General features: G+C 48.5%; 1 protein-coding gene across 1 annotated transcript in view; it reads left to right on the forward strand.

The window, feature by feature from the left end:
* Positions 1-7,549: 7,549 nt before the first annotated feature.
* The window catches only part of TBC1D14 (TBC1 domain family member 14), a 103,020-nt gene continuing 95,042 nt past the window's right edge, over positions 7,550-15,527 (forward strand). Inside the window, 1 exon segment of the mRNA XM_018561433.1 lies at positions 7,550-7,691. Coding sequence (XP_018416935.1) covers positions 7,646-7,691 — 46 coding nt within the window. The 5' untranslated portion in view covers positions 7,550-7,645.

The raw sequence follows: 15,527 nt of genomic DNA on the forward strand, positions 1-15,527 counted from the left end.
AATGTGAGGGGGTCACTTCTACAATGACCACCAATGTAAGGCAGTCACTTCTACAGTGACCACCAATGTGGTCACTTCTACAATGATCACCAATGTAAGGGGGTCACTTCTAAAATGACCACCAATGTAAGCGGGTCACTTCTACAATGACCACCAATGTAAGGGGGTCACTTCTACAATGACCACCAATGTAAGGGGGTCACTTCTACAATGACCACCAATGTAAGGAAGTCACTTCTACAATGACCACCAATGTAAAGGGGTCACTTCTATAATGACCACCAATGTAAGGGAGTCACTTCTATAATGACCACCAATGTAAGGGGGTCACTTCTACACTGACCAGCGGGTAGCCCCACTGCAAGGGTTAATAAAAATGTTGCCCGGAGTTCTTCTTTCACTAAGGCTGCTCTGGAGGAACCCTAGTGTGTGACCACATTCTGATTAAGAAAGGCTGCTCTATGGTAGTCACCTTCACCCCTCCTCTGGCAACTACATGAAAGGCTATGTATGGCAGTGAGAGGAGCTGGGCCAGCACAGACTGTGATTAGACCCTCCCAGAGGAGGAGAGGCTGATGACATGGATCCATTGCTCTGGGCTATGGGACTGACCTACCTGGAGTAATCACATCTTCTATTGAGTTCAGAGGGACACGGCACATGAATGTGATTGGATTTCCGGAAGGGGAGCACACCTCCAGTCTACATGTAGGAGGTCATAGGGAGCGCTCACCTGCCATGTCCGCGCCCGGTGACAGGCTCTCTCCTGCCAGTGACCTCCTCCAGTCTCAGCAGCCAGTCGGTGCGGAGAGGAGGAAGACATAGAGGAGGACGACACACACAACGCCGAGCAAGCGCCTCCCTTCCAGGAACAAGAGCAGCACCTGCAACGCCGGGCTCCGTGTCCCCAACAGGGAGGAGGGAGAGGAAGGGGACACAGTGCAGCGACACCGGGAGGAGGAGGGCACCATGCAATGACACTCCCGGTAAAGGTCAGTATAGGGGCGGGGCGGCCCGCCCGGTGTGCCTCGTGTCACCACACGGTGATTGTTTACCTTCTGCAGCAGGAAGTGTGTTGTCTGTGCTGGGGGGAGGGGAACGGGGGCAACTTCTCAGTGCCAGGTGAGGGGGCCAACTTGGCAGCCATTGAATGTTCATGACTGGGCTGCAAACTTTCATCAGTGATGGAGGGGGGCACAGTGCACACATCAGTGATGGAGGCTGGCACAGGACACTGATCACACCCTGGCACTCATCAGTGATGGAGGCTGGCACAGGACACTGATCACACCCTGGCACTCATCAGTGATGGAGGCTGGCACAGGACACTGATCACACCCTGGCACTCATCAGTGATGGAGGCTGGCACAGGACACTGATCACACCCTGGCACTCATCAGTGATGGAGGCTGGCACAGGACACTGATCACACCCTGGCACTCATCAGTGATGGAGGCTGGCACAGGACACTGATCACACCCTGGCACTCATCAGTGATGGAGGCTGGCACAGGACACTGATCACACCCTGGCACTCATCAGTGATGGAGGCTGGCACAGGACACTGATCACACCCTGGCACTCATCAGTGATGGAGGCTGGCACAGGACACTGATCACACCCTGGCACTCATCAGTGATGGAGGCTGGCACAGGACACTGATCACACCCTGGCACTCATCAGTGATGGAGGCTGGCACAGGACACTGATCACACCCTGGCACTCATCAGTGATGGAGGCTGGCACAGGACACTGATCACACCCTGGCACTCATCAGTGATGGAGGCTGGCACAGGACACTGATCACACCCTGGCACTCATCAGTGATGGAGGCTGGCACAGGACACTGATCACACCCTGGCACTCATCAGTGATGGAGGCTGGCACAGGACACTGATCACACCCTGGCACTCATCAGTGATGGAGGCTGGCACAGGACACTGATCACACCCTGGCACTCATCAGTGATGGAGGCTGGCACAGGACACTGATCACACCCTGGCACTCATCAGTGATGGAGGCTGGCACAGGACACTGATCACACCCTGGCACTCATCAGTGATGGAGGCTGGCACAGGACACTGATCACACCCTGGCACTCATCAGTGATGGAGGCTGGCACAGGACACTGATCACACCCTGGCACTCATCAGTGATGGAGGCTGGCACAGGACACTGATCACACCCTGGCACTCATCAGTGATGGAGGCTGGCACAGGACACTGATCACACCCTGGCACTCATCAGTGATGGAGGCTGGCACAGGACACTGATCACACCCTGGCACTCATCAGTGATGGAGGCTGGCACAGGACACTGATCACACCCTGGCACTCATCAGTGATGGAGGCTGGCACAGGACACTGATCACACCCTGGCACTCATCAGTGATGGAGGCTGGCACAGGACACTGATCACACCCTGGCACTCATCAGTGATGGAGGCTGGCACAGGACACTGATCACACCCTGGCACTCATCAGTGATGGAGGCTGGCACAGGACACTGATCACACCCTGGCACTCATCAGTGATGGAGGCTGGCACAGGACACTGATCACACCCTGGCACTCATCAGTGATGGAGGCTGGCACAGGACACTGATCACACCCTGGCACTCATCAGTGATGGAGGCTGGCACAGGACACTGATCACACCCTGGCACTCATCAGTGATGGAGGCTGGCACAGGACACTGATCACACCCTGGCACTCATCAGTGATGGAGGCTGGCACAGGACACTGATCACACCCTGGCACTCATCAGTGATGGAGGCTGGCACAGGACACTGATCACACCCTGGCACTCATCAGTGATGGAGGCTGGCACAGGACACTGATCACACCCTGGCACTCATCAGTGATGGAGGCTGGCACAGGACACTGATCACACCCTGGCACACATCAGTGATGGAGGCTGGCACAGTGCACACAGGACACTGATCACACCCTGGCACACATCAGTGATGGAGGCTGGCACAGGACACTGATCACACCCTGGCACACATCAGTGATGGAGGCTGGCACAGCCATGTGTACTGGTGAGCTTTGTCACTGAGAAAGTGAGGAGACATTTTAGAGTTGTCCCCAAAACAAGAGGTGAGGGGAAATCTTGCAATGGGGACACCTGCTCTGAGGACAGCTGTCTAGAGGGGAATCCCTCACACTTTGAGAGATTTCCTCTGACTTCCTATTGTGTGTCTGGGACAGGAAGTGAAGGGAAATGTTGTCCCCATATGAAAACCATGTGCAAGAGGACTACTGCGTTTGTGAAGTGTCTGCGGGGCATTGTGGGATGTGAGAGGGGAGCCTGTTGGAGGTTACTGGGCAATGCCAGGACCGGGATGCCTTAGGTGGTGTGTGTCTCCATCCATGTTAACTCATGGAGTGTGATTTATCAAAACTGGACGAAATGTTGACCAGTTGTCCATGGCAACCAATCAGATTCTATCTTTCATTTTCAAAGCTTAGCTGAGGCTGACTGGTTACTATGGGCAGCTGTTCCAGTCTTGGTTCTGACTCCACCCCCATACTGTTTTTCCTAACTGTAGGTTCTCTATAAGGCAAGGACAGGCAAACTCTGGCCCTCCAGCTGTGGGGCAACTACAAATCCCATGAGGCATTGCAAGAGTCTCCCAGCCACAGGTATGACTACCAGAGGCATTATGGGATTTATAGTTTCACCACAGCCAGAGGGCCAATGTTTGCCTACCCCTGAGCTAGACACTCTCATATAAAATATTGTTGGTGCCTACCCCTGCTACAAGTGCACGTTCACACCATCCAGTGCAATAAAATGCATCTATTGCGTTGTAGCTTGGCGTTGTTGCAGCACAAGGTTCTGTTTACCTTTTCGTTTTGTTTTTAACTTTATTGAAGTGTCTCAAAAGGACACTTCATTTAAGTCTATGCTCCACAGTCGTTTGTGACCCGCTGTGGTAAGTTACGATGAGGAAAAAAAATGCAGCATGTCTGCTATTTACATGACGCACCGCAACATGCCTCATCGCAGCATTATGGTGTCAACAGGGCACCATAACGCATAACAGTGGTTGTCTATGTGCCCTTGTTTTGAGCCTGACAATCTATGCAGATGGACGCAGCTCAATGAAGTTAGTATGAATGAGCTCTTAAAGAACCATGCATGAGAAGCTTCTGATTGAAGCACCTGTTCCCCCAACATACAGGCAGTGTACTGGTTCCTGGGGCAGTGACTCCATGACCAGAGTTAGCTGCACTCTCCCGCAACTGCTATGACAGATAAGTCCATGAAATGCATGCTTCCAGCAGAGCTTGCCCACACAGGTGTTCTGCTTTGTGATGAAGCAGAAGCTGCAATGGGGGGTCGAGGCTGGCGATAGGAAAAATGTCCCCTGGGACCCGGGCCATCCGTATATTGGGGCAGCCTGAGGTGGTTGCCTCAGGCGGCATCTCATTGGGGGCGGCCACAGCGTTTCGGGTTGCTAAAAGCTCTTTGCGACCTGTGACGTTCTGCTTGATATCTCCCCCAGTTCACTGATATCACCAGTTGCCTAGAGCTGAGCGGGATTCTCTGGGTTGCTTCCCGCTGAGCTCCTGTCAACCAGTGATGTCTGTGAGCTTGGTGGGATGCCAGACAGAACCACTGACAGGTGGTGGCGTACATCGGAACGCTGGCGGACATCGGAACGCACTGTCAAGCCCCCACGGTGATGTCCATAGCCTGTCAGCACAACCTCCCCAGGAACCAAATCGCCTCAGGCGGCAAATAACAAAGGGACGGTCTTGCTTTTACCAGCTAGGAGGGTACTATTGGGGTGAGGGGGGCATCATTCGGTGTTGCACATAGTCAGTCTAATAATGCATCAGACATACTGGAATTATTCATTAGAAATGTTTCTTCAGGCTGCTCTTGGAGGGCAAGAGGACCATAAGGCCCCGTTCACATATAGCGAATTGTCGCGCGATTTCCGCTGCGATATCGCGCATTTTTGCCGCGCGATATCGCGAGAAGTCGCCGGCCAATGTTATTCAATGGAGCTGTCTTAACTCCATGTCGCGCGTCGCGGTCGCAAGTCGCTTCTACCGGACCCTTTTTTCGGCGGATTTTGCGCGATTTTACTTTTTTTCTACGGAGCCCGACGGGGAAGGTCGCGCTACCGTCGCTGGATCGTCGCTGGAACGTCGCCCCGAAAGTCGCGCTATCCCGGCCGTGCGGATCCGCTGCAAAAGGTATGTCGCTATATGTGAACGGGGCCTAAGGAAGACCAGAGTTTTTCAATATTGTGTAACTTTAACTTGATCTGGGTGGCCACTTCCATTTCACCTAGTTCCTCTTTGTGATCATGCCTTTCACTCTGTACAGAGCTCAGTCATGGAGATTACTATAGAGAGAGAGACATGTCAGAGCAAGGAGCCAGGTGACATGCGAGCAGACATCCTCATCAATAAAGTTGCACGGCGTGGCGTGTGGTTTCTATTACATTTAATGACACGTGGTGCGGAAGCTTAGACGGGCCTTGAACGGAGCATATGTTGCTTCTGATTGGTTAACACATATTCACAGAAGAGGTGAGTACAGATCTAAGCTCAGTTACCTTCTCCTCCTGCTCCTCCATTGTCTAGTCTCTGGCTGGGAGGAAGGAGTCATATTGTAGTCTGCAGGGAGATCTAGTACTTGGTTGTGTTATCTGGCGGTGGTGCCTGGTTGTGTTATCTGGCGGTTGTGTTATCTGGCGGTGGTGCCTGGTTGTGTTGGCGCCTGGTTGTGTTATCTGGCTGTAGCGCCTGGTTGTGTTATCTGGCGGTGGTGCCTGGCTGTGTTATCTGGCGGTTGTACCTGGTTGTGTTGGTGCCTGGTTGTGTTATCTGGCGGTGGTGCCTGGTTGTGTTATCTGGCGGTGGTGCCTGGTTGTGTTGGCGCCTGGTTGTGTTGGCGCCTGGTTGTGTTATCTGGCTGGGTGGTGCCTGGTTGTGTTATCTGGCGGTGGTGCCTGGATGATTTAACTGGCTTGACAACATTACAGTAAAAGGGTATCTATGGTCAAATCCTAAAAAGCAATCTGTATTTCTATATAGAAGTTCTCTCCCGCTCCTCATAACCATATGGACCTAGAAGTTTGTAAACTTACTTATTGAAGATGCCGATAGGACCTACTTCCTCAATGCACTGACACCATTTCATTCAGCCCTGTGAATATGAACTTCCTTGTGTCACCACTCACAGAACCTGCCTTCTGAACTACAACTCAACGTCTGAAAAATGTAACCTTATCATTGCTTGCTGGAAGCAATGCATGTTGGGATATTTTGAGAAATGCAGATTCCATCACATCAAGCAGCAGGGAAAGGATGCAAAGCACACTGATTCAAAGATCAACTGACCTGCGGCAATTCAGATGCATCGCGGCGCGAAACAGAAACCGGGCCGTTGACTACCGAAGGCACGAGCTCGGGATGTCAGCCGTAGCTCTGCCTTTCGGCTCGCAGGCGCATTGCGCAGGCTGTCTATGCCTCCTGGATGCCGTCAGATGGAGCGCAAGCTTATAGCCAATGTGGCGTCCGGTTGCCTTGACGACCACCCGTGCCTTCGGTAGTCAACGGCCCGGTTTCTGTTTCGCGACGCGATGCATCTGAATTGCCACAGGTCAGTTGATTTTTGAATCTCTTATGGCGGGAATGTGTTCAGTGATGACACTGTTTCCATGGGAGGGGCCTGTTTGATGTCTATATAAAGTTGATGATTCTGTAGGTGATGTGTCATTCTGAGCGTGATGAAGGGGACCCCCTGAGGCCCCGAAAGCGCTTGCATCGCAGGGCAATGTGCCATTAAATGGATTATTACTTTACTACTATGGTGTGCTGGTGACATTACTGTATTTCTTCTACCACAAACACACAGACACAGCACGGCAAGCCAGTGGCCTGTTCCTCTCTTCTCATGCCTCCAAGCTATTAGATGGACAGCTTGTGGACTTGTACTGGACAGGAAGTTCAGGGGAGCAGCGCTGAGAGAGTTGGAGCTGTTTGGAAACATGTTGACTGTTAGTGCTTGGGCAAAAATGTAAAGAAATACAATTTTCTGTGGAAAGTATATTTGTTTGATTAACCAAAGACAAAAACAAGCACTTAACCCCCACACTGCAAAAGTTTGCCCGGGTTCTTCTTTAAATAAATGCTCGTTGGTTGGCGCCGCCCATTTATTTGCTTGGGCTGCCCAACTCACCACAACGGACTGACAATTGTGCATGAAAAGGCAACACAGCTGACCTAACGCCTCGTAGTTCTCCTTTTTAAAGGGGATTTGTGACAATGTGAATTGATGTCAGTCTATATCTCTTGTGCAGAACGCTGGTTCTGGTGCTGGGAATCCGATTCCGGTCGCTGCTCAAGCATGCAAACAGTTTTTTTCCCCCTCCTTTAAAATCTCATCTGATATCATTGTGGCTTCTAGTTTGGGTTTAGTAATAACCGTGATTGAATGTCATCCTTTTATATAATGTATTTCACGCTGCTTATTTTTTCTTCTTTTGTATCTATTAAAACACTTTTTTTTTTCTCTTTTGTCGCAGGGTTCTTTCACAACTCCAAGAAATGGCTTAACCCGCCATGCACGAGCCTCTACCCCGCTGCGCCACACTTGCCTTTAAACTTTTCAAGTCTGGCAGGCAATGTCACAGCATGAGCTGCAGAGGAATGGAGGTCACCACTGCCAAGGTAATGCCAGCTTAGTGAATTCCCAGTTCACCAGGGAGGCCGGGCAGGAGTAGCCTTGCTTGCTTCTAGATTGTGCCGGTATACATGGAAGGGGAAGCTTGCGGAATTCTGCTTTGTCATGTTCAGCAACACACAAAGCCCAGGCCCCGAGACCGCTGTGAGCTGCATCCTGCTTGGCTTATGCAAGGTCACGGGCTGCCTGGCTATTTCTTCCCCTTTTCATGTCACTTTTCTGTTCATCCTGAACATTCGTTACCTTGCAAAATAATTTCCTGCTGCCAAGTTGTGCTGTGACGTTGGAACTCGGCGGCTTTTGCTCCTCGAGTACTTGTAGGAGTGCCAGCAGCAGTTATGTAGAGGAAGGATTGCTAATTCTAACATCGGCTTGCGTCTTGATTGTTTGGCTTGTGATGATTATTGTCAGACGGGAAAGGCAGCTTTTTGGTATGTGGACTTTATAGTACAAATAGTTTTTCTAAGAGGGTAAAGATCAGTCCACCGAACACCAGTTATTTGTAGAAGCTTAGGCATTAAAGCCCATTTCTGGCCTGTTTTTATTTGTCTGTGACCCCACTGGGCAGATTTTCCTCTCCTCCTGTCCCTGTGACAACCAAACAATATAGGGTACAGCTGTCACTAGGAAAGGAAGTCACAGCAAAAAAAAAACATTTCTCACCCTTCCCTACTCTCTACTATAAATGTTTTTGCCTCTGTCCCCATTGAAGAGAGTTCCCCCCACGTGCTGTGCTATCCCAGCATCATTTAAATTGCAACTGGCGCCAGAAATGTATTTTTGGTTTTGGATAGATTGGAGAGGGATTAGAACCACTGACAGGTTTTTATTGCTGTCTGTGTCCCCGTTAGGGAGATTCACTCTCTCTATTTGTCTCACTGATTGTTATCCGTGAACGTGAATGAAAATAAATGTTTTTGGGTTGTCACTAGTGATGAGCAGAGGCTTAGTGCAGTGGCGTCACAAGGGGGGTGTGGCCCGCACCCGGGTGCCACCATTGGAGGGGTGACACCAAAATGACTGGCAGTAATTTTAGTGTCACCCCCTATGAAAAGTCGGGCACTCGGTTACGGACCGAGAGCCCGACAGTGTCAGGAGAGAAAAGGGGACCCGACGGCATATCTCATCCCGCCGGGTGAACGTTCCCTCCTCTCTCTGCCGGCGTCCATAAGCAAGATGGCCGCCGTAAAGCATCAAGAAGACGACCGCGCATGCACGATGACGTCACGGCGGGGTGTCACGCGGTCTCCGCTCCGGGTGACACCCAGTCTCGGGACGCCCCTGGCTTGGTGTGAACCCGGTTCACTTGAGTTTGCCCAAGACTGAGCTAAACTAACACCCCCCTGGGTTTTGATAGGGGCATTTCCTGCTGCACAGCTTCAAGTTACAAAGGGGCTGTAAATTCCTCTGCTGCAACTGCCACAAGTGATTGGGGGGATGTCAGCCACTGTTTTGCATGGGCTTGAGCGAACTGGGTTTGCACCAAGCCCACATGCATCATTAGGAGTCACGTGACCAAGAGTAGATGGGGAATCTTCCAATGAGAACACTAATTCGGGTGGTCACCAGGGATTTCCCTCACTCTAGAGGGATTTCGTCTTACTTCCTGTTATGGCAATCAGGGAGTGAAGGGAAATCTCCCAAGTGGGACACAGATGGCAAACTTAAAGCGGACACAAAAACCTCCCTTGCTCCATATCCAAAAACTAAAAAAAGTTTTGGCTTCAGTTCTACTTGAATGCTGGAACGGCCGGAAATCAGTGCTTAATTGTTGAGATCTTGAGTCATGATCCTGCTACAGTGAGAGCCCTTTGTAGTCGAGCACTGCAACACTATGGATCTGCATTGAGTTTAAAGGTAAAGTGCTTTGATGGGATCTGTTTTAATCATGCCACTTCCTGTCAGTCCAGAGTCTTTAACTATCAACTCTGCCCTATCACTCTCTGCAGCAACTGACAGGGTCGTCCCTATAGTGAGGCAGCCTGAGACGGTTGCCTCAGGCAGCATTTCTTAGGGTCACATAGGTACACCTGCCGCCCCTTTGCGGGAGGAGCGTCCCAAGTTGCTAAAAGTTTTTAGCAAACAGTGATGCTCGGTCGGTATCGCGCAGCTTCTCTGGCACCTGCCACCTCCACCCCATGACCCCAACACCTGAGGCGGCTAAAAGTATAGGGACACCACTGACAACAGATAACTGCACCAGTGATCAGTTGCTTCTGAAGTGCATGGGGGAGGCTCAATCTGATCTACACTGACCAGATCCATACCCATCCATGACAAAATAAGTGTGAAAATAAATGAATAATAATGTATAAAAATAACAAAAGGATGAACAAATATATATATATATAGGGCTATATTGGCCAAGGCTGCCGAGCACAGCCCAACACATAGTGTCAATGGGTACTAAAATGCAAGGTCCATATATCTGGATACCCCCCACCCCCTGCTGTCAAAATGCTGAATTATGGAAATAAAAAAAAAACACTTAAAAAAACAAAAAAAATATCTTGCCTTACTTTCCAAAATGAGATAACATCAGTGCGATCCTGGGAAAGTTGGGTGTCATAGGGGTTAACAAGCCCTATGTGATAGCGTTTGGAGGTGACAGGTTCTCTTTTTGGAGCCTGCCCTCCAATGCAGAAGATTGATCACAGCTTTGTGCTCGATCTCCTGTGCAGCCCGGCTTGTGACAGCTGAGACAGGAAGTGCTGTGAGTCTCACTGATCACACAGAGCAGATCAGGGAATGGACACCTCTCCGGTCTGCTCCCCGATCTCTATCCTGAAATAATTGCCCATGTCTGGGTCAGGAAGTGATTTGGATGGCTGTACAGCACAAAACGAGTGGCTGCTCCCCTGCTTGTCTGCAGCAGTGCTAAATGTAGAAAAAAGAAAAATCTGCCCGGCGTCCAGAACTGCATGTCCTGGGCTTTGGGCGATAGTAATCGGGCACCACTGTGTAGGAAAGTAGCCACCACTCCACGCTTGCTTCTGTGATGGGCTACAATCTCAATACAAATGAGTAAACTAAACATGAGATTGCAGTCCATCATGGGAGTGAGCTTGGAGCGGTGACTACTTTACAACACACAGGGACCATGGGGAACAAAAGTAGTCACCCTCTAGAAGGAAGGACAGTGTCGGCACCAATTCAGAGATGATTTGAGGATCTACAGATGAGTGATACACAAATAAGATACAGGTGTGTTAGTAGTTAAGTTACTTGAATGTATTTGTAAGATTGAACTCCTGAGTTTAGTGTCATTTTTAACATCTGCTTGACGTTGCCAGGTAGTTAGTTGCCTGTGATATTCTGGCAGTGTTTCATACATTTTGTCTTCCTTTTATTAGCACAATGCTTCCATTCTTGCGATGGTGTCATGTTAGACCGATATAAATACGTCTGGGGAATCTCTAGGGTTTGCGATGGGAACATTGACCATCATCTGGGTGATGTGGTGTGTGAAGAGTGGAACACCTGCGTTACTCTACAAGTGTGAACATGTCAGTGATGAGAGCAGAGCCCGTGCTCCAGGCTGTTCTGGCTCTGACAGGGAAGGCTTCGCTTCCTTCCAGCCATTAACATTGGAGCCTACACTTCACCTTCACCTCCCTTTAATGTTTGCCTGCAACGCTGCTTGTCAGAGAAGTATAAAAGCTAAAAACAAACACTGAGTGTTAAAAGGAAATGTATTTATTTATAGAATGGCTTTGCATGAAGAACCCTACTGGCCACTTTATCACAGCAAGACGTGGAGATAAGTGTTGACTATATAGCGAGTTCAGCAGCTCCCCTTTATTAAACAGTAAGAAAAGGTTTTCTGTAATACACACTTCTTCACAATTAAACTGAGAGTGCCATTAAAGTCCTCCTCTGACAATGCTAATCCTCGGCTGTGAGTCGGGTAAGTGTCAGAGTCTCTATACTTGTACCAGGTCAGCTACTTAGATATTTTGGAAAGAGCAGGTAATAATGAAAACCCCCCCCTTTTCCATTCCGGGTCCCGTTGGGGAAATTCCCCTTCACTTCCTGCCCTGTAGAGACAACCGGAAGTGAGGAAATCTCTTCAATGTGAGGGAAATCCCTTCTCAGACAGTTGTCACCGGAAGAGTTGTCTCCATTGGAAATGTTTCCATCTATTGCGGTTTTGGTGCCAACTCAGAATTGTGGTTTCTACCTTACTTTCATTCCCAGCCTTCCTGGTAGTCACCAGGACAAACCGAGTGTATCCCCTTAATGGGGGAAGGGGTCACAGACATAAAAAAAAACCTGACGGGGACTAACCCGGGGGTGGTCAAATCCAGCCCTCCAGCTGTTGTGGAACTACAGGTCCCATGAGGCATTGCAAGGCTGACCGTTACAGGCCTGCATGTCTCCCAGAGGCAGAGGTATGATTGGATTTGTAGTTAAAGCACAGCTGGAGGACCAGAGTTCCCCACCCCTGTACTAACCACTCACCACTTTATCCAAAACTAAAATAAAAGTGAAAGCATCCGAATGACAGCCAGGGAATTGACATTTTTAGGGAAGTATTGGCAACCTCCATCAATCTTTCAGTGTAGTGGTCAGAGGCAGGTTTTTGCAGCCAGGCAATTAGCAATTGCAGCAGGAGAAGCAGTGGCAGCCTCCATGGTGTTCAATGATAGGGTCTCTATTAAAGCTGATCGCTTGGCAGATAGGAATGACACGCATTAATGCAGCTCTGAAATCATCAATACATCAGTTGTCATATGTGTTAAATACAAGCAGTGTAAGTAACTGCTGTTGGCCTGTTGTCAGCCCCTTGCAGTTTCTGTATTGCAGAGCTGGAGTGAGAGGAAGAAGCAATACAAGGAGCCAATCGGCTCATGTGCTGTCAAGAAGCATGCTGATAGGAGGAGAGTGACGGAGAGATGACCTCATCACACAGCACCTTCTCCTTTCACTGTCCAGTCACAGGCTAGAGGCGGGTCCAGGACAACCTGAGCTCAGAGGAAGTGGGTTGACCGCTGCAGGCCATCAGACTAAGGACATCTAGAGTACTGTGGGGGAGATCTGCAGATTGAAGGTGAATATTGCAGCAACATCTGGTTTTGTCAAACATGCAGGTAGCTTAGCATGTAGGTTAAGGCACCATTCACAGGACATGGGTTGGCATATGTTTTTCAACGCAAGGCCATCTGAAAATGAATGTGTGTGTGTGTGTGTGTGTGAATAGGAGCAGTTCACACCAGTGTGTTACGTTGATGTGAGCTGCCCTGCACAGCACAACACATGTTTAATGCGTGTCAACACAATTCAACACACATCAATGCAAGGCAAAATCAACACTTTTTATAGCTTAGTGTAGAAATCGAACAAAAAAAGTGCAATGCATGTGAACGGACTATGCCAACGCAAGAACACGCACAGTCCACAGTCTGCAGTTGGGTGTGTTTCTTTATAGGTGAATCATGGACATGACCTGTGGCAATGCTACAACTCTGAATTCAGAGCAGAGTGACCCTATTTTCATGCTGAGGTTCAGGGGAGTGTGTGGTTGGGGGTGTTTGCCGGTGCTTTGCGGCTCCTTCCTTTGAGCTGTTTTGTAGCATTTATAGGTTTTCTGCTTGATACAGGTTGACTTTGACCACAGCAGACTTCCTGTGATGAATAAGTGATACATTGATCAGCCATCTTCAGCCAGAAATGACTGGAGAGCGGTAGAATGCACTCGGCTTTAAAGGAGCATAGAACATCTTTCCATGTGGGACACGGACATGATAGACACTCTACACTTGTATGGGCAAGGTTCTCCATTCTGTTGTATCATTTTTTTGCTGTTTTTAGTTTTCTGTTTTATACTTTGTCATTATTATTATTATTATTATGATACAGGATTTATGTAGCACCAACAGTTTGCGCGACGCTTTACAATAAAAGGAAGACATTACAATACAATTCAAGATGGTAAGGAGGGCCCTGCCTGTGAGGGCTTACAATCTAAAAGGGAGGGGCCAATGATACATGAGGGGGTACATTACTCATTGTTTGAGACTTAAGTGGTCATACAAGATTTCTCACACTCTGTTGATTCCCCTTCATCCACATTAATAACATGGTTGGATGAATCTCCCCTGCTAGCTATTGTATTCTGATAGCCAGCACCCGCTGCTGTCAGAATGTGATCAGTGACTGCGGCTGATGGCTGCAGTCACTATTCGGTTCACTTTTTGCCACCAATCGCCTTGGATTCTTCTGTCGAGGTTTGTCAGGCAGGGTGGTTTTGGCCGATTCCTGTAAAATCCAAGCCATTTATGGCCAGCTTTACTTTGATCAGTGTTCTAAGAGATGGTGCTATGAAATCATCAATATAGTAATTTAAAGGACCATTCCACTTGAAATTGATATGTCAGTTTTTTTGTACTAGGGGGTTAAGCCAACTGATGATTGTATCTCTCACAAATTTTAGGAAATCGCATTCTACTCCATATCTCATACCCGGGCGCCAAACCTATGTTTTCTGGGGCTTCTGAGTCTCGTCTTTTCCATGCAGCAGGAGAAGCTGGAACACCAAAAGGTGTTCCATAGGAACAGACAATGGCAGGGATAGCGCTCTGTCAATTGATCCAACACCTATGAGATGCCAACCAGGCATCTTTGGTGGATTGCCGTTTCAAGCATGAACTTTAGGCCCAACTTTTTTTTTTTTTTAAGGTCTGGAAAGAATGTCTGATGGTTTAGAACTGCTTTTTGGCTGAAGTTCCCCTTCAAAGTGACTCTGTTGTTAAAACAGATTTAAAAAAAAATAAAGTTCTCTCAGCAAAGAAGACCTTTGCCAGCTGAAGAATTTTCAGAAACAGATGCTTCCAGGAGTATCTGAGTCCTGATCCCCCTTTGAACTTAGTGGTTTGACCTGATGACCCATGCAGTACTGCTGTGTAAGGACCTTGGGGCCACCAGGATGAAGCACGAAGCACAGAGGGGGGCAAGAAGATCAACACTTCCAGAAGTGGATAGAAGGGGAGGTGAGTTTTGAAGGTCTTCTTTTCAAAGAGGACTGTATATCCAAAATCTATTTTACTGATGGAGGCGCTTTAAGTTTTTATGGTTAACTGCCCTTTGCATTCTGATTTCCTTCCAAAGTGCTCCACATGAATATTTACCAACATTTTCATTCGATTACTAGTTGGGTTCCATACCTGTCTGGGAGCTGTGCTCTTGGGCATGGTCTGCCAGTAGAAGGTGGCCACATTTTGTGTAATTTTCATTTTAATGGCTCCAAAAATAATTGGCCCTGGATAATATTTACAATGTCACCCACTCCTTAACCACTTCAAGACCAGGTGTTTACACCCCCTTCCTGGCCAGGCCATTTTTCAGTGTTCAGCGCTGCAGTACTTTGACTGAAGTTTATTCCGTCATGCAACGCTGTACTGAAATGAATTTTATACCATTTTTTAGGGACAGATGGAGCTTTCCTTTGGTGGTATTTAATCACCACTACGGGTTTTTATTTTTTATTATAATTAGGAAAAATTACAGAAAAATGTGAAAAAAAAAGTTTTTTTTTACATTATGTTAGGAAACATTTATTATTAACCAGTTTTTTGGTAAACTATATGACAGGGTCACGTCGGGTAAATAGACACCAAACATGTCAAGCTTTAAAATTGCGCGCACCCGCGAAATCGCAGAAAACTACCATACCCAAAATTGGCCATAGGCGACACTTTAAAAGCTTTTACCACTCATCAGTTTAGTGTTATCAGTGATTGATGGCCCTAGACTTATTGCTCTCACTGCGACGTTCGCGGCGATATGTAACATGTGCGGCGTAATGGGCGCAATCGTCTTTTTTG

The sequence above is a fragment of the Nanorana parkeri genome, unplaced genomic scaffold, assembly GCF_000935625.1.
Source record: "Nanorana parkeri isolate BGI_ZX_2015 unplaced genomic scaffold, ASM93562v1 scaffold523, whole genome shotgun sequence".
In the NCBI taxonomy this organism is placed as follows: Eukaryota; Metazoa; Chordata; class Amphibia; order Anura; family Dicroglossidae; genus Nanorana; species Nanorana parkeri.